This window comes from Arachis ipaensis, chromosome B8 (assembly GCF_059453495.1).
Source record: "Arachis ipaensis isolate K30076 ecotype BB chromosome B8, ASM5945349v1, whole genome shotgun sequence".
NCBI lineage: Eukaryota > Viridiplantae > Streptophyta > Magnoliopsida > Fabales > Fabaceae > Arachis > Arachis ipaensis.
Window position 1 is genome coordinate 66,798,934 of NC_142443.1, and position 22,817 is coordinate 66,821,750.

Consider the following 22,817-nt stretch of genomic DNA (forward strand, 5'->3'; position numbering starts at 1 on the left):
AATTCTTCATGTTCCTTCCACTTGTGCATGCTTTCTTTCTCTCTTCTAAACCATTCTTGCCCTACAAACTCTGAAATTACTCAATAAACATATCACGGCATCGAATGGCAATAGAAGAGGATCAAAATATGGCATTCTTAAGGCAAAAGAAGCATGTTTTCTACTATGAAGCAATATTAGGAAGAGAACACAAAACCATGCAATTTTGGAGAATAAATGTGGAAAATATTGACAAAACCCCCTAAATTCTACACAATATAAACCACAAATTTGGGGTTTATCAAGGAGCTCTAATGAGTCCTATGAATTAATAAAAGCATTACTGTTTCTCCTTCAATCTGTGTTTGATTTATCTCTAAGATGTATATCCGATCTTCATCGTGGTGAATAGGATGATCTGAAAAATTAGCTCTGTTCATCACATTAAGACGAACGTACCTGACAAACACCCGCGTCTACTTGGGTTCGTGTGAATATGTGACTGGAAAGCATGAGCCAACAGCTATGTTTATACATCTCTCAGACGGCTAATCCACGACTTTGTTGGGGACTTCTCGAGACACCAGTTCAGCTAATTTCTGGGGAGACTAGGGTCTCCGTGGTATAGGCTAGAACCCTAAGAAGCAGCATCCTCTAATCCGGAAGATTCAACCTTGTCTGTGGTATTTTGAGTAGGATCGCCAAGAGAATGGACTCATAAGCGCTTCACCCTTTGTCAGATTGGATGACCACGGCCAATGACGTTCAATCTGTAGCAGAGGAGATCAATGACCACGACCTATGGCGTTGATCACATACAGCCTGCCATAGAAGAGATCACTCACAAGCAAGGAAGACAGTAATATTAGAGTTAATTCAGAAAGGCTAAGCAACTCCAAACCTTAACTATTCTCTTTTCACAGTTTACACAACTTCTGAGTTCTAATTACCCTTTTTCTTTATTCCTTTTTATGAAATTTAAAAAAAAACATACCAATATCTCCTACTCTTTTATCTGCCTAACTAAGACCTGCAGGATAACTATAGCTTTCTTCAAACCACAATCCTCGTGGGATCGATTCTGACTCGCTCAGGTATTACTTGGACGACCCAGTGCACTTGCTGGTACAATAGTACGAAGGTGTGGGGATTCGTACTACCAGCTGCCCATTTGGGGCGTTGGACGCCCAGCCAGAGCTCCCTGGCTGGCATTCAACTTTGAATTACACTCCATCCAGAGTGTTTTGTTTTCATTGCTAAATAATTCTGTCTCTGTTCTGACTGATGCACATGATCATGAACCTAAAAATAACTGAAGGAAAAATAAAATGAAGGAAAATAAAATTAATTAATTAAGGTTGGGTTGCCTCCTAACAAGCGCTTCTTTAACGTCATTAGCTCTTTTATGGAGGTGAGTATGGGCTCAAATTTTTTCCCCTTATAGTAAACTTTCTTCCTGTCTTCTCATGAATGAGTTCTACATGCTCTAAAGACAGGATACGACTCACTGTATGTGGTAAGACTGGTTTCTTGGTGAAAACAACTCTCATGCCAGGTGAGTGGCCTTCAGTTGGGATTTTCTTGTCCCTCCAGCCTTTAGGTACTTTGTTCATAGTACCTTTGTGCTTAGAGCTTGTTGAGGGCTGCCCAACACCAAACTTAGAATTGATGTTTGGGGGCACTGCAAAGCTCTGCACAGAAAGAGAGGGTTGGAACACTAGGTGTTGCACAGTTATCTCTCTTTTATTAGAGGGAGAATTGGGATAAGGCATCTTGAACAAGATGTGATCCTCCCCTGGTTGTAGAGTTAGTTTTCCCTTAGCCACATCAATGATAGCATTGGCAGTGGCTAGGAAAGGTCTTCCAAGGATGACAGAGTCATCCTCATCCTCTCTTATGTCCAAGACTATGAAGTTTACAGGGATGTAGTGGTTTTCAATATTTACCAAGACATCCTCTACTAAGCCATATGGCTTTCTCATTGTCTTGTCTGCCATCTCTAGAGAGATGTTTGCAGCTTGTACCTCAAGGATTCCCAACTTCTCCATTATAGAAAGTGGCATGAGGTTGATGCTTCACCCTAGGTCACACAGAGTCTTTTCAAAAGTCATGGTGCCTATGGTGCAAGGAATCAGAAAGCGTCCAGGATCTGGAAGCTTTTGAGGTAGCTTCTGCTGAACCAAAGCGTGGAGTTCTTTGGAAAGCAGTAGAGGTTCTTCCTCCAAAGGCTTTGTACCAAATAGTTAGGCATTCAGCCTCATAAGAGCTCTAAGGTACCAAGCAATTTGCTCTTTCCTAGTGTCTTTATCCTCATCAGAGGATGAGTATTCATCAGAACTCATGCATTGCAGAAGTGCATGCAAAGGAACCTCTATGGTCTTTACGTGACCTTTGGCTTTCTTTGGTTCTGGGATAGGGTTTCTTGAGTGTAAATTAAGCATTCAGAAAGTGTGCTTTTACTGGCATTCAACATCTGCTCTAATAGCTCTTTGGGCGTTGAACGCCCAGGCTGTGCACCCTACTGGCGTTAAACGCCAGTCCCCTTGTCATTTTGGGCATTGAACGCCCAGTAGGGGTATCCTTGTTGGCGTTCAACGCCAGCTTCCCTAGGTAGGCAGGCGTTGAACGCCCAATGAGGGGTTCCTCACTAGCATTCAGCGCTAGCTTCCCTGGCTGGTTGGGTGTTGAACGCCCAGTGATATGTTCCTCACTGGCATTCAGCGCCAGAGTGCCTGCCTATTTGGGCGTTGAACGCCCAGCCAGTGCTCTCTGGCTGGCGTTCACGCCAGCTCTACTGCCAGGATGGGCGTTGAACTCCCAGTGAGGGGTTCCTCACTGGCGTTCAACGCCAGGCTTGCTGCCAGATTGGGCGTTGAATGCCCAGTGAAACTTCTTCACTGGCGTTCAATGCCTTCCTAATTTCTCTATATTCGGCCTCTACCTCCATGGTTATGGCCTTGCACTCTTCTCTTGGATTCACCTCAATGTTACTAAGAAGAGTTTCATGAGGAGTCTCAAGGATCCTCTTGCTCAGTTAACCAACTTGTACCTCCAAGTTTCTAATGGAGGACCTTACTTCATTAATAAAACTATGAGTGGTCTTAGAGAGGCTGAAAGCCAGAGTGACTAAGTCAGAGAGACTTTGCTTAGAGGTTTCTATATTCCCTTGAGAAGATGGGAATGGTGGTCAATTATTGAACCTATTCTGGTTCCTTCCACCTTGATTGTTGTTGAAACTTTGCTGAGGTTTCTGTTGGTCCTTCCATGAAAGATTAGGATGATTCCTTCATGAGGGGTTGTAGGAGTTTCCATAGAATCCTCCCATGTAATTCACCTCCACCATGGAGGGTTGACCAGGATCATAAGCATCTACATCAGGAGATACTTCTTGGGTACTACCAACTGCAATTGGCAGTCCAGTCAGATATTGAGAGATCATGTTGGTCTATTGGGTCAAGATCTTGTTCTGAGCTAATATGGCATTCAAAGTATCAAATTCAGAAACTCCTTTCTTCTGAGAGGTCCCATGGTTTACAAGATTTCTTTCAGAATTGTACATGAATTGGTTGTTTGCAACCATCTCAATGCGTTCTCTTGCTTCTGCAGGTAATTTCTTCAAGTGGAATGATCCACCTACAGAGCTGTCCAATGAGATTTTGGACATCTCAAACAGACCATCATAGAACACACCTATGATAGACCACTCTGAGAGCATGTCAAGAGGACATCTCCTGATCAATTGCTTGTATCTTTCTCAAGCTTCATAGAGGGATTCGCTTTCTCTTTGTCTGAAGGTTTAAATTTCCACTCTAATTTTGCTCATCCTTTGAGGGAGAAAGAATTTAGCCAGAAAAGCATTAACCAGCTTTTTCCAAGAGTCTAAGCTCTCTTTTGGTTGAGAATCCAACCATATCTTAGCTTTGTCTCTTACAGTAATGGGAAAGAGCATAAGCTTGTAGACTTCAAGATTTATTCCATTAGTCTTAACAGTATCACAGATCTGCAAGAACTCAGCTAAGAATTGATGTGGATCTTCCAATAGAAGTCCATAGAACTTGCAGTTCTGCTGCAGAAAAGAGACTAACTAAGGCTTAAGCTCAAAATTGTTAGCTTCAATAGCAGATACAGAGATACTTCTGCCATAAAAGTCAGAGGTAGGCATGGTAAAGTCACCAAGAACCTTTCTGGCATCACCTTCAGGTTTGGCCATGTCTCCTTTTTCTTGTTCAAAGTTTTCTGAAAGGTTTCTTCTGGAGTGTTGCTCCAGCTTGCTGTAAGTTTTTCTTTAAAGTCCTTTCAGGTTTAGGATCAAGATCAAAGAGGAGTTCTTTATCCCTATTCCTGGTCATAAATAAGAAAAGAAGAAAAAGAAAGAAAGAAAGCTTCTATGTCTGATTTGAGTATAGAAGACTCCCAGTGAGATATGAAGAAAGTAGAGGAAGATATGATAAAGAGAGAAGAAGGGGAAGAAGAATACTTTGAAAATAGCGGAAGAGGAGTTCAAAAAAATAGAAATAGAAAAGAAAAGAATTAGAAATAAAAAAGATAAATAAGAATTAAAATATTTTTGTTTTTATTTTATTTAATAATAAAATTAAAAAATAAGGTTAGTAATTTAAAAAGAATTGAAAATTAGTTAGTGGGATTCGAAAATAGAAGAGAGAGAAGAGGAAGGAATTTTCAAAAATTAAGAAAAGAGAGAGAAGATAAGTAATTAATTAAGAAAAGATTTTAAAATAAAATAAGATAAGAGATAAGATAAGAAAAGATTTGAATTTTAAAAATTTGAAATCAAAAAGATAAGAAAAGATAAGATAAGAAATTAAAAATATTTTGAAAAATATTTAAAAAGATAAGATTTGAAATTTGATTTTGAAAAGATTTAATTTTAAAATTTGAAAAAGATAAGATTTTGAAAAAGATAAGATTTTTAATTTTGAAAAGATTTGATTTTTGAAAATTGAAAACTATGATAAGATAAGATCAAAATTTGAAATTGAAATCTGAATTTTTAGTTAAAAATTTCGAAAATAATTTTAAAAAAACTATAGAAAATATATTTTTTATTTTTGAATTTAATGAGGAAAGAGAAAAACAAACAAAAGACACAAAACTTAAAATTTTTAGATCTAGCATCCCAAGTTTTCAAAAATTTGAAGGAAAAACACAAAGGGACACCAAACTTAAAAATTTTAAGATCAAAACACAAGGAAAACACAAGGACACTTTGAAGATTGAAAAGAACACTAAGAACAAGACTCAAGAAATTTAAAGAACACAAGAACATGTAAAGGACATCAAACTTAAAATTTTAAGAAAACTAAACATAAATTTTCGAAAAATTAAAAGAAAAACAAAAGAAGACACCAAACTTAAAGATTGAAACAAGATTCAAACAAAAAGACACTAATTTTGAAAAATTTTAGAAAAATGACTCAAGATTTTTGAAAATTTTAACCAAGAACACAAACAGAAAAAACTCAAACCAAGAACAAAGATCAAACAAAGAAATTTAAGGATTCTTAAAAATAAACTTTTTTGAAAAAGGTTTTTGAAGAAGTTTTAAAATTTTTGTAAAAGAAAACAGAAAACAGAAAACAAGTAAGACTCAAACTAAGAATAAAGATTAAACAAAGAAAATAAAAATATTTTTGAAAAGTTTTTAATTTTTTTCGAAAAATAGAGAAGAAGAAAATAAAAATAAAAGACTCAACAAAATAAAATAAATTACCTGATCTAGGGAGAAAGACAATCCGTCAGTTTGTCCAAACTCGAACAATCCCTGGCAACGGCGCCAAAAACTTGGTGCACGAATCCCACACTCCGTACAGCTGTACCAGCAAGTGAACTGGGTCGTCCAAGTAATACCTGAGCGAGTCAAAGTCGATCCCACGAGGATTGGGGTTTGAAGCAAGCTATGGTTATCTTGCAGGTCTTAGTCAGGCAAATAGAAGAGTTGGTTATTCGTAATTTGTATTTGTGAATTGGAATCAGTAACAAGAATATGGTTAAGGATTGGAGTTGCTTTGTCTCTCTGAATTAACTCTGGTAATACTGTCCTCTTTGCTTGTGAATGACTTCTTCTATGGTAGGCTGTATGTGATCAACGCCATGGGCCGTGGTCGTCAATCTCCTCTACTCCAGATCAAACGCCATTGGTCGTGGTCATCCAATCTGACGGAAGGTGAAGCTCTAACAGTTCATGCTCCTGGCGATCTTACTCAAAACACCATAGACAAGGTCGAATCTTCCGGATCAGAGAATGCTGCTTCTTTGGGTTCTAGCCTCTACCACAGAAACCCTAATCTCCTCGAAAATCTGCTGAACTGGTGTCTCGAGAAGTCCCCAACGAAGTCATGGATTAGCTGTCTGAGAGATTTATAATCAAGCTGGCGGTTTGCGCTTTCCAGTCACGTATTCACATGAACCCAAGTAGACACGGGTGGTTGTCAGGCACGCGGTCCTAGTATGATGAACAGAGCTGATTGTCACTGGTCATCCTATTCACCATGTTGAAGAACGAGTATTCATCTTAGAAATAAATCAAACACGGATCGAAGAGAAACAGTAATACTTTTATTATTTCATATGACTCAGCAGGGCTCCTCCCTTCAACCTAGGAGGTTTAGAAACTCATACTAAAAAAAAATACAATGGTAAAAGTGATGATGTTCGTAAAAAACTCCTAAATAACATAAATTTAATCCCTTAAATACTAAACAAATGACTAGTAAGGGTAAAACAGTCTTTTTAGTGCTAAAATCCACTTTTGGAGCCCACTTGGTGAGTGTTTGGGCTGAGCTTTGATGAGATCCACGTGCTATGAGGTCTCTAGGGTGTTGAACACTGGCTAGGGGATCCTCTCTGGGCGTTTGGACGCTGGTCTCTACTCTGTGGGCGCTGGACGCCTAGAAGGAGGCAGGAGGCTGGCGTTGGAAGCCAGTTTTGGGCCTTCTAATCTGAAGCAAAGCATAGACTATTATCCATTGATGGAAAGCTCTGGAAGTCAGCTTTCCATAGCCATTGAGAATACTCTTTTTTGACTTCTGTAGCTCTAGAAAAGCTTTTCTAAATGCAAGGAGGTCAGATTCGGACAGCATCTGTAGTGCTTTCTCTGTCTCTAAATCAGACTTTTGCTCTAGCTCCTCAATTTCAGCCAGAAAATACCTGAAATTGTAAAAAGTATACACAAACTCAAAGTAGAATTCAAAAATGTGAATCTAACACTAAAACCTATAAAAACTTAATAAAAACTAAACAAAACATACTAAAAACTATATGAAAATGATGCCAAAAAGCGTATAAAATATCCGCTCATCATCAACATATTCAATCATTTCCGCCAGAAATTCAAAACAAATTGACAAATCAATAATGAATTCAACCACAACTTCAATCACAACAGAAAATCATTTCAAGCACAGAAATTAATTCACTTGCATTAATCCACTAAACTCATTAGATATTCAACCCTAAAATATTTTAACTTTAAAACAATCCCCTACCTCAATTAGTCAAACCCCGAAGTTAAATGCAACAAACCCTTTTTATTTTATAATTCACATCACCCATAGCAACTTTGATAGTTTCCTAGTAACATCAATAGCGTTGACGGCCACAATGGTAACTAAACTGGCGTCAATTAGAATCAAAGCAAAGACATATATTAGATATAACTAGAACAGATAATTATGAAGAAACAAGGCAAAATAAAAAAGTCTCACCACAAGAGTAGACCAAAGGATATAGCAGTAGCTCCAATGACGATTGGAAACTCCCATGGCAGCTGTAGCAATAACCCAAAGGAAACAAGGCAAGAAGGTGCAATAGTAGTTCCAACAGCCACCTCCAACAATAGCAGCGGAGAAGCAGTTCAATGGTGACAACCCCATCCAACGCAAATAGTTCCAACAACAACCATTGAGGCAATAGTGATTCCAGCAAGCAAAAAGCAGAACCAGAGACGGGCAGAGCCGATCAAAGTGGCAGCGGCTCCCGCGGTGGTGGTTTTCCAGCGATGACACCAGTCACAACAGGAACGGCAGCAGCGCGAGATCCAACAGCACCGGCACGGCTCCTTCATTCCTTCCCATCGCGTTTCGTCTCTTCTTCCTTAGCTCAACTCGTGTTCACCTCTTTCTCCCCTCTAGTTCGTCATTTCGACGGCGACGACGGCGGCGAAGCCCACCAGCACCGACACGCCTTCTCCCTCTCTTTTCTTTGCTGTCTCACGTTCTCTCCCTTCTCTCTCTCTCTTCCTTTGGAATTTTTTTTTATGATGCTGCTGTGTTTGGTGAAAAAAGGGGAAAAGCATTGTCGGTTAGGGTTAGTTAGGTTAGAAGGGGTTAGGGTTTTTAATTTGGGAATTAGGATTTAATTTGGGAAAAATGTGAAATTAGGAATTTTGGGTAAATTAGGGTTTGGTAAATTTTTAATAAAATTAGGGTACATTGTATAAATTTAAAATCTAATTTATCCCTTAAAATTATTTTAAAATATTATTTAAATAACAATTTGCTAATTAGCTTTTAATCAAGTACTCTAATTTAAAATATACAATAATATAATTAATTTTTTTTATTAATAAAACTTAAAATATTAAATTCCAAAATATGAATTACTTAATTCAAATCATATAAAATATTTATTATTTTACAACTACTAAGCTTTTTAATTTAAATATAGAGAATTATTTAGTAATTATAAAATTAAGTAAAATTTCTAGTTTAATCAAAACTTGATTTAATTATTTTTAATAAAATAATTTCTAAAAATAAAGTCTTTAATGAATGAATAAAATTAGCTCATAATAATATTTTGTGAAAATTCTAGGTCTTACACCTAGCATAACAGTGCTTCGTTCACGTATTGCAGATGGTCTTCCAAAATTTTGTTCGGCATTCTTAAAGTTCCTCATCTCACTTGTTAGCTTAGAATTCAAATCAAGATCACCATAAACATATTTCTCAATGATATCCAGCAAGCCAGAAGTCGTTTGTCTGTGCTTTTCAAATTCTTTAGCATTAAATCAAAAAGCTAGATTTAACCAATAACCAGCAGCATGAAGATTTTTTTGAAGTTGTGCATCCCAACAAGTATCTAAAATCTTCAAATAAGGATCAGCAACCTTCTTTCTTTTTTGAAACCTCTTCACCATTTCTCCTCTAGCCTTATATATAGCTTGATAAAGAAAATTCATGGCAGCTCTGTCTTCACTATAATACGTAAAACACGAACAAGTGGCTCAGTGAGCTTAACAATATCAGTGCATTGACTCCAAAATTTAGAATCCAATACTTGATCCACAAATCTCTTAGCTTTGGCTTCTTTGGAGTAAGATGAGCTTGTCCATTCTTTAGAGTTCACCAAAGCTCTCAAAGGATCCTTTTGAGAAAAAAAATTTTGTAAAGTAATGAAATTAGTGGCAAACCGAGTTAGAGCCGGACGAAGTATTTCCCGCCCACCTGTAAATTTTCTCATCAAGAACAACGGATAGCAATGATTATAGATATACTTGGTGATCAATGAAGCTTGTGACACAATTTCACTCACTTCTTGTAACTTTCCAATATCTTGACACATCAGTTTAACACAATGAGCTGCACAGGGGAACCAATACAATTTAGGAAACTCAGCCTCCAACAACCTTCCTATAGCAACATAGTTTGCAGCATTGTCCATTACAATATGCATAACATTCTCAGGACCAACAAACAATACAACATTCCTAAACAACATAAATAAAGCATTAGCAATTTTTGAGACATTAGAAGCATCAACTGACTTTAGAAAAATAGTTCTGATGTCGGGCTAATTGTCGGTTTAGAAATTTTCAATGAAAATCACTTAGAAGTATAGTTCCAAACCGACAATTAATTCTCAATCAAAGTTTAATATGGTTGTCACAAGTTCAACCCCAATAAAAATTAACCGAGAGTATTAACAAGAATTTAAACTTAACAAAACTTAACAAGCAAGAATCTTAAATTGCAATAATTTAATTCAAGACAATTAATGTAAAAGTTAAGTAAATGGTGATCTAAGAAGACAATGTATAAATCTAATTCTATTCTAGAATTACATAAACAAATAAAACCAACTAGAGCAAGAATTGAGTAATTAGAATTTTGGGTTTTCAAGTATGAATGGAAAAAGAATTCTTGGCTAAGGCATAGAAATTGAGATCTCCATCCGTGTCCACTAACCATATATTGACAATTGTGAGGAACCAATCCTATCAAGTCTACTTCTATGCTTGAAGTATGTCAAATAGGATTGATCAATATCAACCCATAAGTTCTAACCTATCTACTAATGAACTTAGTAGTGGGTTAGTGTTAATGGATATCAAAGTGACCAACAAGGGTTCCCAAATAATCAATCCACTTAGACCCATTGACTCAAGGTCACTCAATTCCCTTAGCTTAGGCCAAGAGTATAGAAAATTACTCCATAATTAATGAAAACATTTTGTCAAACACTTGGTAGGCAATAACTAAAGACAACCAAATTGCAAAATCTAAGAGAAATTGAAACTACCAACTACCAATTAACAATAATATCAACCCAACTAAAATTATAGAGCATAAAAACATCAATGCATTAATGAAAGTTCAAAATCAACAAGGTTCATAAAAAGGAAAATGAAAGAAGAACTAGAAGAAGAACACAATACTAACACAAGATCTAAGCAAAATTATAACTAGAAAAACTAGAGTTAAAACAAGAAGACTAAAATCAACAACTCCAATTCAGAAATTCAACAATGCAAATGATCAAAAGACAATAAGCCTAGAGAGAAGAAAGAGTTTCTCTCTCTAGAAATAAAGAACCAGAAACTAGCTAAAATTATGCCTAGTGTGTGTATGCTTCCTTGCCTCCTTTCCCCCATCAATTCTTGGCCTTTCCCCATTCAGAATCCAATTGGATTTGGGCCTGGAGCTTCTCAGAAATCACCAACCATGTTTTCCATAAATGAGTCACGTGCTGAGCGTCACGCGTGCGCTTTGCTTGAGCTCTTCACAAGCCACGCGCACGCAGAGGGTCATGCGTGTGCGTCAGCTGAATTTCACAATTTTCACGCGTACGCGTCATGCCACGCGTGCGCGTCGAGGTCAGCTTTCCAAATCTCTATTCTTCATGTTCCTTCCATTTTGCATGCTTTCTTTCCATCTTCTAAACCATTCTTGTCCTATAGATCCTGAAATCACTTAAAAAATATATCACGGCATCGAATGGTAATAGGAGAGGATTAAAATTTAGCATTTTTAAGGTGAAAGAAGCAAGTTTTAAACTATGGAGTATAATTAAGAAGGAATCACAAAAATATGCAATTTATATGAATAAGTGTGAAAAACATTGATAAAACCCACCAAATTCAACACAAGATAAACACTAAAATCGGGGTTTATCAACCTCCCCACACTTAAGCTAAGCATGTCCTCATGCTAAAAATTAAAAGACCAAAGAATATAGGAAAATGAAACTTATGAAATGCAACTAATGCAAATGCTTCTACCCACTTGGTTGGAGAAAATCAATCCCCAAGAATATATATGAACGTATAGGGCTAAATTAGTATGACAATTAATAAACTCCACCAATCCCAATTTCAAAATAAAGCATGAGTGAACTTGCAATATAGAAGCTTGTGAAAGCAGGGAACATGAGATTGAGCATCAAACCCTCACCGAAAGTGTTTGCGCTCTACTCTCTCTAGTGTTTGAGGGTCGATTCTCTTAATTCTCGTCTAATCTTGCTTTCCAAGACTTGTTCTTCTTCTACCAATCAACATATGTTCAATGCATGAATACACATATCAAGAGGTCTTTCCAATGATTGTAATGGGGTTAGGGTCAAGGTAGGATTGTATTTGGTCAAGTGGACTAAAATTTGATTCTTTGATTAGCCTAAACTTTCCACCTAAACTAAGACAATCGATATAACTATAATATAAAGCCTAACTACCCATTATTTATCTTTTTCTACATACTCATGCATCCTATTTTCAAGTACAACACATATGCATCATCATCACCATTTTACTTTGGGGTATTTTATCCCCTTTTATTACTTTATTTTTCTCTCTTTTTTTTATATATATTTTTTCTTGGGGGCATTTTCTCCCCTTTTTTTCTCTTTTCTATATACATAAGACATTAATGCATATGGTTTTAAGTAATGCATGAATATGTGCCCAAATTTTCCAAAAAAAAAATTGTACAAGACTCATGGAACACCCAATTTACCCAACTAATGTTCCCAATTCTAATTCCCCTATACTCAAATTATGTACACGCTCACTAGTCTAAATTAATCAAAGATTCAAATTAAGGACAATTATTATTTTTCGCTTAGAGCTAGTGATGTGCTATTATAAGGAACGAAAGGGTTAAGTAGGCTCAACATTAGTTTACAAGGGTTGAAAAAAAAAAGGTGAGGCTAATTTGGGTTTGTAAGCTTAATTTGAACAAAGGCTTCAATCACATAAATACATTCAAATATTGAACAATGGATATATAAAATCAAGCAAGCCAAAGATCACAATCTTAGAGAGAGCACACACATTAAACGAAATATTGGTTGAAAGATTTAACAATCATTTAGGCTCAAAATCTCACTAGGTTTGTGTGTTCTAGCTCTAAAATCTTGTTCTAAAATTAATTTCCTCAGCAAGTTCAACAAAAAAAAAAATTTCCAATTAGTGGGGTACCCTAAAACAATTTTCTCGGAGAATAAATCATTACTTCAACCAAGTGTTTCTAGTAAAAAGTGGTTGGATGAAAAGCAATTCATCTAGTTCATGTGCACCCAATCACTTAAGAAGCATAAGTAAGATACGTACAACTCTAAATATATTCACAAACAACTACTATGCAAAAGTACTTAAATGCAAAAACTAGCTATGAAATGCAAATTATCCTAATTAACAAAAGAAAACTAAGATTTAGGTGTTGAAGAGAAGGGTTGTTACTTACGGAAGTCGGTCACTGACCTCCCCACACTTAAAGATTTGCACGGTCCTCCGTGCCATTAGTAATGAGCAAATTGGGTCTGAGAGTGTCACTTCCGGTGACTATAGGATGGTGAGACAAGGACGTCTCCATGTTCACCTCTTTATTACTTTCTTTGCCATGATCCGAAGTGGACTCCGGAATGTCGGGTTCCTCTATAGGCAGGTTGGTGCAACTAATGAGCTTATGGTAGAGCTGATGGTTCGGCAGTATCTGTTTATGGGTTATTATCCTTCCACCTAGTTGCAACAAGAGGTTTAAGCCATTCCCCATGCAGGAACTTCTTTCTCCACGTCATCAATGCGGTTAGTCTTTTTTCAACCGCTCAGGAGGTGGCGAGCTAGCACTTGGCTTTGAAACCTGCGCTTTAGTGAGTGCTTTTTGAGTTGTCCCTTTTGTAGGTGTCTTCTTATAGGCCTTTTCCTTGCCTTTCTTGGTGACCATCCTGAAAAGGAAGAAAAAGAAGAAACATTAAGCTCAAAGAGAGAAACACCGAAATTAAGAAAGTGCAAGTAAGAATTAATGCCGAAGAGAGTAAAGTGTCTCAAATACATGGTAGCTACAACATGTAAGTGAGACATCAACAAGAGTATTGAGGCATATCACGAGCACTAGATGCAAGAGTGAAGGGAGTACATAAGTATCAATGATTAAAAGAGTAACCTCAAGCATCGATATCAACAATGATGAACACATGCAAGATTAGTTAGGACATGAGAAAAGTGCTAGCTCAACTAACTGCAAGACAATGAAGCATAAAAATTGAAGAAGATGGGGTTAGCGAGGATGAAATTACTAATTCTTGCATGATGTGGCAAGGATAACAAATTATAAACAATAAAAAATTTGATCATGAAAAATAATGGAAGATAAGATCATTGCACGAAGAAGGCAAGTGTTATGAAAAGGAAGCATTAAGTTGAAAGAATATGACCAAAAATGATCCAAAGTGTTGTTGATTCTTTTTCACAAACACTCGGTGTGCATATTATAAACAACAAACAACTTGACAAATCCAAGTGTATAGTGTACTCAAAGTAAAATGCCAACTACCATAGCAATACCAACTAATATAAAATAAGTCAAGAGATATCAAAATAATCCACCAACTCACAAAAATTCAACTTTAAACTCCAACACCAATGCAAGAATACAAGAAGAAAAAGAACTAAGAGTAAACGACAAAGAACAAAACTAAAATGTAACTAAGAATAATTAGAATATTTAAATGCAACAAACAAAAGGAAAATTAAAAAGTAGAAGAGAGTAAGAAATGGAACCTTGAAAAGAGGAAGAAGAAGATGAAGGTAAGTGCAAGTAAGAATAGGATAAGAGGGATGAGAAGAGAAGAAAGAAGAGAGGAGGTGGTGGTTGTCGGTGTTGGAAAAGGAGAAGAGATGGGATGAGAAGAAGGGAGAAGAAGAAAGAAAGAAGAGAAGAAGAAAGAAGAAGAGAGGAAAAGAAATAGGGCAGCGCGCCCCTGCAGGTTAAATCCGCAATGCGACTCATGCGCGTCGTCCACGCGGATGTGTGGAAAGCAGAAAACAGAATGACGCGTACGCGTCAATCATGCGTACACGTGAGAGGGTTTTGTGCGCGTCGTACCACGTCAGCACGATCCTGGAACAACTCACTGTCTAGGCCGTGCTGTAGCATGGTTCCAGCACGATTTTATTACAACAAAAAATTGGGCATCGACGCGTACGCGTGGGACACGCGCACGCGTGACCAGTGCCCATGGCCAGCACACTCTTCCCGCATGGCTCCAGCACAACCGAGTGTGCAGGCCATACGATCGCACCCTTCAGGCACCATTCTCGCATGGTGATTTTTAGGAAGTCAAGTGACGCCTGAGTCATGCGCACGCACGACAAGTTTTTTTTTAACAACATGAGAAATGGCAATTGCAGCACAATCTTAGCATCTATACAAGCAAGATATTTCAAAAATACTTAGAATTTCATGGCAATAACCAAAATTGCCAACTTAACCAAGCTAAGATCAATGAAATCCTCATGAAGCAATGATAATTCTAGCATATTTAATCAAACTCAACAAAAACAATCAAAGAGTCTAAAACTAAATGAAAGAAACTATGTACACGGAAGATCATACCATGGTGGAGTGTCTCCCACCTATCACTTTTCTTTAACATCCTTAAGTTGGACGGTTATGAGCTCATGATTCATTTCTTTGGGAAATCCTCAAGGACATCTACCTTGCTCTCCTTGTTGCCTTTGGTAAGAGTGTCCTTTAAGGGAAGATGCTTCCACTTGCTAATTGAACCATGATTGGGTGCATTGTTTCCTTGATAACATGGAATTTGTGGATCATTTTCCTCTTCTTTGTGAACTCCTCTTATACCCAAGCCTTTAATGACACTTATCTCATCATCACTTCCAAAGTGGACTTCAACTACTTCATCTTCAATGATGCCACAACTAAAAATGGAATGCACCTCTAGTGGTTGCCTTATAATTTTCTCCAATTTAAACTTCACCACTTTCTCTTTGGCTTCAAACGAATAGTCACCAGAAAATACATCTAGCTTAAATCGGGATGTTTTCAAGAATGGCCTCCCAAGCAAGATGGAGGATGGCCTATCTGAGTCAATGGGAGGTGTCTCTAGGATATGGAAATCTACCGAAAAAATTAAGTCCTTAATTCTCACCAAGACATTCTCAGCAATACCCACAACCAAAATTATACTCTTGTCCACTAGCACAAACCTAGCCCTGGATCGCTTCAAGGGTGCAAGGTTCAACTTCTCATAAATCGAGAATGGCATGATACTCACACAACCCCAAGTCACACATGAAATCCTTAAGTTGAATCTCACCAATCATACAAGATACCAAACAAGGATCAGGATCACTATATTTTTCAGGAAAGTCATCCATCACAGAAGAAACAGAGTTACCTAATGGATTCATCCCTAGTCCACCAATCTTCTCTTTGTGAGTGCACATATCCTTAAGAAATTTAGCATATTTTGGAACTTGATGTATGGCATCAAAGAGTGGAATGGTTACCTCCACATTCTTGAAGATTTGCACCATGTTAGAATCAAGCCCCTCATGCTTCTTGGCCTTCAATTGTTCTTCTTCTTCCTTTGCAACTTTCTCCTTTTCATCTTCATTTAACTCCATTGATTCATTCACCTCTACATTAGGAACATCCTCTGCCAACTTGATAGGCTTGGGCTCAACTTCCTCAAGTGTTGTACCACTCCTCAAGGTATTGTATTAATGCTACCCTCCTTGGGTTTGGGATAGGTTGGGAAGGAAGATTAGAAGAGTTAGGGGCTTGGGAGGTGTTGGTGGGAGGAGGCAAAGACATTCTAGAGAGCATCTCAGCTATAGAAGACATTTGGTTGTCAAATTCCCAACTTGTGTACTAAGGATCCTATTGTTCTCCTCACTTTTCTCCACAATAGCCTGAAGTCTCTCTTGTTCTTGGTAGAATGAACGGAAAGCATCCTCATTTGGGTTTGTGGGAGAAGAAGAAGGTTGATTGGTAAGCTTGTTGTCTTTGGTGTATGTAAGAACTGCAACTAATTAATTGACTAATGAAGTAATTAATATTGCCCAAATTAGGTTCCAAAAATTTAGAGTGAGAATTGGAGAATTTAAATATGATTTTTGGACTCAGTAGATTTTTCTGAGTCAGAAAATGTATTTTCTACAAAAAACCGAGAAAAATCGCAAACCGGTAGCCAAACCGGTTTAAGTCTGCCCGGTACTGTGCGAGAAAAAATTTAAAATAGTCAAAAACCTTAGAAAAATATTTAAAGTAAAAAACCGGACATTAATTTTAAAAGTTTGGCCAAACGGGCTAAAAACGCTAACGGGTTGGACCGGGCTCAAGTTGGGCCCAAGCCCAATATATATAAGTCCTTTAAGTGAACCCATTCAGCAGAACACCCACTTAAACATAACACACACCAGAAATTAAGAGAAGAGGGAGAAGAGAGAAGAAGCATTATTCACTTCTCACTTCAATCTGCGATATCTTGAGCTACGGTACTCCGATTTGCATGCCGTCGGTGGCTACGCAAAGCTCTCACTGAGCCCGTCACTTCTATTTAAGACTTGTGATACGTTTCTCGAAATTTCTCTTCCTTCCTGCTGTCCTAAGAAATTCGAGTTTGATGAGTGATGATTTTAAGAAAACCTTGTGTTTTGGTTGTTCAGGTGCTACTCTTTAGTGAGGAAATATATGGTTCTAGCCCAAATTTTAGTGGATGAGGTAAGATTCTCTAGAACCCTAGTTAAATGATTAATTGTGAGTATTATGTTTTTTGACTTATATAAAATGTGTGGTATTAGCTTGAATATTGGAGCTTATTGGTGAGTGTTGATGCTTATTGGAGATTATTGGTGACTTGGATTGTGATTGGAAGCTCGCTTTGTACTCAATTTGAGATTTAGAACATATTGGAAATTGGCCAAGGTATGGTTTTGGTTTTCTCTATATAATATATAATATTTCTGGACACTTAGGCTAGTAACCCATAGGATATGGTTGGATTGTATTGGTTGTTGAGTTGTTGAATGATGAATGATGGTGAATTATGATGGATTGATAATGTTTGAGTATGTTGATGAATTATGATATTGAATTTCATAAAGATGGTGTAAATTAGTTAGATTGAGATGAAATGAGATTGATTATGATGCTTGGTATTGAGAAATTATGATTGATGAATGTGATGGTGGAAGATTGTTGATAAGGTTATATATATTTGATAATTGAGGTTGAGAATATTGAGATGTGAAGGAAAGTTTGGTATGAATGGTGGAATGTGATACAAAGGGTGAGTTATGATGTAAATTGGAGTTTGGTATGGTTTGGTTTGATTTTGGTTGAAGATTGTGGAAAATTGAAGCGTTGTGAGCTTCTGGTAAAAACTAGTTTTTAGTGAATTTTGACGGGTCATAACTTGTGCCTCAATTTTCAAAATGTGTTGAAATTTGTTTGGGATTGAAGTTCATTGAAAAATCTTCATATTGATATAAATTTTGTAAAATTTGGATTTATATAGAGGAAGTTATGATCATTCAAAGTTTGGTGTCAAAATCTGAAATTCTGCTAAGTTACAGAATTTTGTGATTTCTGGTATGTGCACACGCACAGCCTTGTGCGCACGCACACTCCTGTGATTTTTCAAACCTGTGCGCACACACAGTCTTGTGTGTATGCACACATGGGGGAAGGCTTGCTGTTGGCAGCGCTAGGAAAGCATGTGCGCGCACACAACCAATGAAGATTTACAACCTGTGCGCACGCACACGTTGGGAAAGGCAGTCTATTGGGAGCGCTAGCACACCTTGTGCGAGCGAACAGAATTGCGAAAAATTGCACTTGTGCGTAGGCATACCTCTATACGTACGCACACATTTTAAAAATCCTCTTGGGCGTGCGCACGCACACCCCTGTGCGTACGCACATGCCCTTTTTTCAACTTAAACTTTATTTTCAACTATTTCACTTCCCAACCAGTTTGTAAACTTCTGTGACACCTATTTAAGATTCTTTGGCTTAGTTTTGGGTATCAAAACATGGGAAAGATTCCTAGGAGATCGAATTTGATATTATCTTGAAAAATTAGAAAATGGAGGCTTAGGTTTCTGGTGTACTGAGGATGGCCTGGTGAAATGAGAAGGGAGAAGATATCTGAATTGAGAAATTGATAAACTATTGAGTTCAAAAAGGAAATGTTGAATTGACAGTGGTTGAGATGAGTCGAGGTAGCAACGGCGGCGGCGTAAGGACGGTGGTTAATCTCGCTTACGTTGAGATGTGAGGTCTGTGGCAAGAGTATCCCGCTCGCATCCCTTCGGATCAATAGAGTGTGCAGGCATAAAATCCTGGACGGTGTTCCGAGCACCATATCTCGGGGGTTCTCAATGATGATTCTGAAGTGCAACATCTCCATGGAGATGTGTCGGGTTGGCAATTGAACCGACAATGTGATATCATGGCCAATAGGACATGCATTCATCATGTGCATCTTCTATCTATTTGTTTGCTTTGCCGACTTGTAATTGTTTGCCTATTTGTATAACATGTCTAATTGCCTACTTGAATTACTTGGAATATATGCCTATACTTGTGTTTTACTTGCATTGTAATTAATTGTGTTTTCTACTGGGATTGAGGAGGTTCGGAAGGCGGTGGCGACGGGATCACATGGAGGATAGGTTGGTGAAGGCTATGGGACAGCGGAGAGTATTAGTTAGAGAATCCTTTAAGTTAGATTATCCTTTTATTATGTTAAGGTTTTACTTACGCTTTACTGTTTTAGATATGCTTTAAGGTGAATCTTGTGATGGGTATGAAGTTCTAGGATTGCCTCTGGATTCCCGGTGTCTTATATCTTACATCATTGGGCACTGTTACCATACTGAGAACCTCCGGTTCTCATACCATATTTCTGTTGTTATTTTTCAGATGCAGGTCGCAAACCACCTCGGTGAGTTGCTTTGGGTGGTGACAAAGTGGAGGATCTTCATTCTATTGGATGTCTTTTGATTATTTTGTATATGTCTCTCATCCTTTGTACTTTGCTTTTTCCTAGAGGCTTATGTTGAGAGAAAAACTTGTATAAGTTGTTTAACTTCCAAACTTCTGTATGGTCTGTATAGAACTAGCCGGCTTAAACTCCGTGAGCCATGGCTAGACTTTTATACTATTATACTCTTATCTCTTGTTATATTATATCTGTTTCTTGTGTGTTAATTTAGTAGCTTTGTGAGTACGTTTTGCGCTTTTCAAATCCTGTTTTGAGCTATATCCTTCATCGGGCTTCTAGATTATACTATTTTTTCTATATATATTATATGTATGAGCTTAGAACTGTCGTAACCTTTGATTAACCTTTGCTTTACGATGCGAGGTAAGGCTTAGGATAATTAAGGTGTTACAGTGTAGTGGTTGGTATCTTTGGTTGTTGGGTGGGCTTTGTTGTGAGTATTGAAATGGTTGATTGTGGTGATTTTGGTTGCTTTGGTATGAGTTGTTGTTGAATGGTGGTTGAGAAGAAGATTGGTAATTATTTTGGTATTGAGAAAAAGAATTGAACGGCCCTTGATTCTACCTTTGATTGTTGTTGTTCTCTTGAGAGTTGTCCCGCCATCCTTGATTGTAGTTATTACCTTCAGAGTAATTTCCTTGATTTTGAGGATGGTAGGAAGAGCGATTATTGTAGGGATTAGCTACCTCAAGAGTGTAGTCTCCTTGGATTTGAGGGTATTGATCGGTGTAGTGTGAAGTACAAGAGCACACACCACACACGCTTTGAGGTCCCTCAATTTGAAGAATTTGAGGTGGGGCTTGAATGGCTTGGATTGATGAAGATGATTTTTGTCCTTGATGAATCTCCTTGAGAAGAGTGGTCATCTCTCTAAGCACCTTGGTCAAAGCCAAATCGGAAGAAGGTGCTTCTGTCATACTCTTCGGAGGATTATTTCTCACTCTAGCATGTTGGGCAGCTTCGGCAACATTATTGATCAATCTCCATGCCTCATCCTCCGTCTTGTATTTAACAAGAGAGACACCACTAGATGCATCAAGTAATCTCTTATTCGATGCACAAAGACCTCCAATGAAATAGCTAATGAGCAAATAAATGTCCATCTGATGATGTGGACAAGACTCCAACAACCTCCTGAATCTAGTCCAGTACTCATAAAGTGTCTCTTGGTCCATTTGCATAATACTAAAAATTTGCTTCCGGATGTAATCGGTCTTTTCTAGAGGAAAGAACTTATCCAAGAATTTTCTTCTCAATGGATCCCAATCAGTTACCACTTTGTCAAGTTGAGAGTAAAACCATTCCTTTGCTTGCCCCTCAAGAGAGAAGGGGAAGGCAAAGACCATAATAGCAACTTCATCTGTGCCTTGTCTCCTAGCCGTAGAGCAAGCCACTTGAAAATCCCTTAAGTGTCTAATAGGATCTTGGCCCGGTAATCCATGATACTTAGGCAACAAGTTGATCAAGCTATTTTTCAATTCAAAATTAGCATTAAGATTAAGATACCGGGTTTGTAACGGTTGAAGAACAAGATCCTGCACTCCTTGCTCATGCAAGGTGATCCTTCGAGGTTCCGCCATGTGATTATCACTGCAGTACTCAAGGGTATGTCAAAAGTTCCAACAAAGGAGTAAGAAGTTCCTTCGTTGAATGAGGATTCTAGATCACTCTCAGATTGGACTAGTGTGTTGGAAGGTTCCTCAAGAGAGGCCGATGCAATAGCCGTATAATCCAACCTACGTCTAGCTTGCCGAATGTGAAGTAAAGTTCTTTCAAGTTCAACATCAAATTCGGCTAAACTAGGATATGGTTGTGACCGAGCCATTCAACTTGGAAACTGTTTATACCCTGGGTCGAGTTATCCGACTTGGGATGTTTAGCGACAAAGCGACCGACCACTTCAGGTCAGACTATCCGACCTCTTCTCAAAGAGCTCGGCCAAATTTCCAGGAAAGCCCAATAAAGGGCCCAGATAGAGGAACACGACCCAAATCCAAAGGCAGCCTAAGCCTATAGAGATAAGGGTGGTCCCCTTGAAGATAAGATGACCTTTACTCAAAGATAAAGATAAGATAAGATAACTAACTTATCTTATCTAAAAAGATCACTCCACACCATTATAAATACACTGGAGCACCCAGGTATAACTCATACTCTGATTCTACTAAAAACCTGCTTAATACCCTTGCTAACTTAAGCATCGGAGTCCCTTGCAGGTACCCCCCACCCTCCGGTAACGAAGGATCAGCAGTGCAGCAAAGCTCAACAAGTCGGATACGATAGCTCCGGCCGCCACTCAGAGCCGGACACGTCATCTCCGATCAGCACAGAAGATCTCGTCCGAGATTGACCTACAGTTTCTGGTAACCCAAGGAACATTGGCGCTGTTGCCGGGGAACCTGGAAGTCACCCCATCACCATGGCGGACAACCATGACAATGACCACGATTCAGATCTAGAAGATAGAACGCCGCACAAGAACACGGACACTACACCAAAAGATACCCCTCAACCTAACAAAAACAACGATTCACCAAATATGGGAGCGGTGGAGGCACTTCAGGATCGCTTAAAGCAACTCGAAAAGGAGGGGGAACATCAACGGAAGCTGAGAGAGACCTACGAAGGGAAGTTAGGCGACGCCGTGAGTTAGAGGACAAACTCCTAAAACTCGAAGCCTATCTCAAAACCAAGACTACTCGATCAAGTCACGAAGATGACTCCCGTAAAGACCAAGATCCGTTCACCAGAGAGATCATGAGGGCCAAAATCCCAAAAGACTTCAAACTTCCCGACATGACTCTGTATGACGGGACTACAGATCCCGGCCATCATCTCAGCAATTTCAGAAGTAGAATGTACGTCACCGACGCCTCAGATGCAGTTCGCTGCAAAGCCTTTCCGACTACTTTAACGAAGACAGCAATTAAATGGTTCGACAACCTACTTCCTAGGTCCATCTCAAGCTTCAATGACTTAGCCAAGAAGTTTTTGACCAGATTCTCCATCCAAAAAGATAAGGCTAAGCACGCCCCAAGTCTATTAGAATTAAACAAGGAGATCGGGAAAGTCTTCGCAACTACATGGAAAGATTTAACAAAACATGCCTGGACATACAAAGGCTACCAACGGAGGCCGCCATTATGGGCCTCATCAATGGCTTGCAAGAGGGACCTTTTAGCCAATCTATATCGAAAAAATACCCCACATCTCTGAATGAAGTGCAGGAACGAGCAGAGAAGTACATCAATATGGAGGAAAACTCTCGACTAGGAGAGACCTCAAAATCC

At 38.3% G+C, this 22,817-nt stretch overlaps 2 protein-coding genes and 1 non-coding gene across 3 annotated transcripts; 1 reads left to right on the top strand and 2 right to left on the bottom strand.

The window, feature by feature from the left end:
• Positions 1 to 3,689: 3,689 nt before the first annotated feature.
• LOC148548418 (small nucleolar RNA R71) lies at positions 3,690 to 3,796 on the top strand. The gene has a single exon (XR_015898401.1). It is a non-coding gene; the product is annotated as a small nucleolar RNA R71 (small nucleolar RNA).
• A 5,378-nt stretch (positions 3,797 to 9,174) lies between these two features.
• LOC148548419 (uncharacterized) lies at positions 9,175 to 14,807 on the bottom strand. Its single transcript, XM_088495614.1, has 2 exons — positions 14,722 to 14,807; positions 9,175 to 9,706 (listed from the first exon to the last, which is right to left on the bottom strand). The coding sequence occupies exons 1-2, from the start codon at positions 14,805 to 14,807 to the stop codon at positions 9,175 to 9,177; spliced, it is 618 nt and encodes a 205-aa protein (XP_088351740.1).
• A 5,280-nt stretch (positions 14,808 to 20,087) lies between these two features.
• On the bottom strand, positions 20,088 to 21,107 carry LOC107611128 (uncharacterized). The gene has a single exon (XM_016313089.1). The coding sequence runs from the start codon at positions 21,105 to 21,107 to the stop codon at positions 20,088 to 20,090; it is 1,020 nt and encodes a 339-aa protein (XP_016168575.1).
• Positions 21,108 to 22,817: the final 1,710 nt, after the last annotated feature.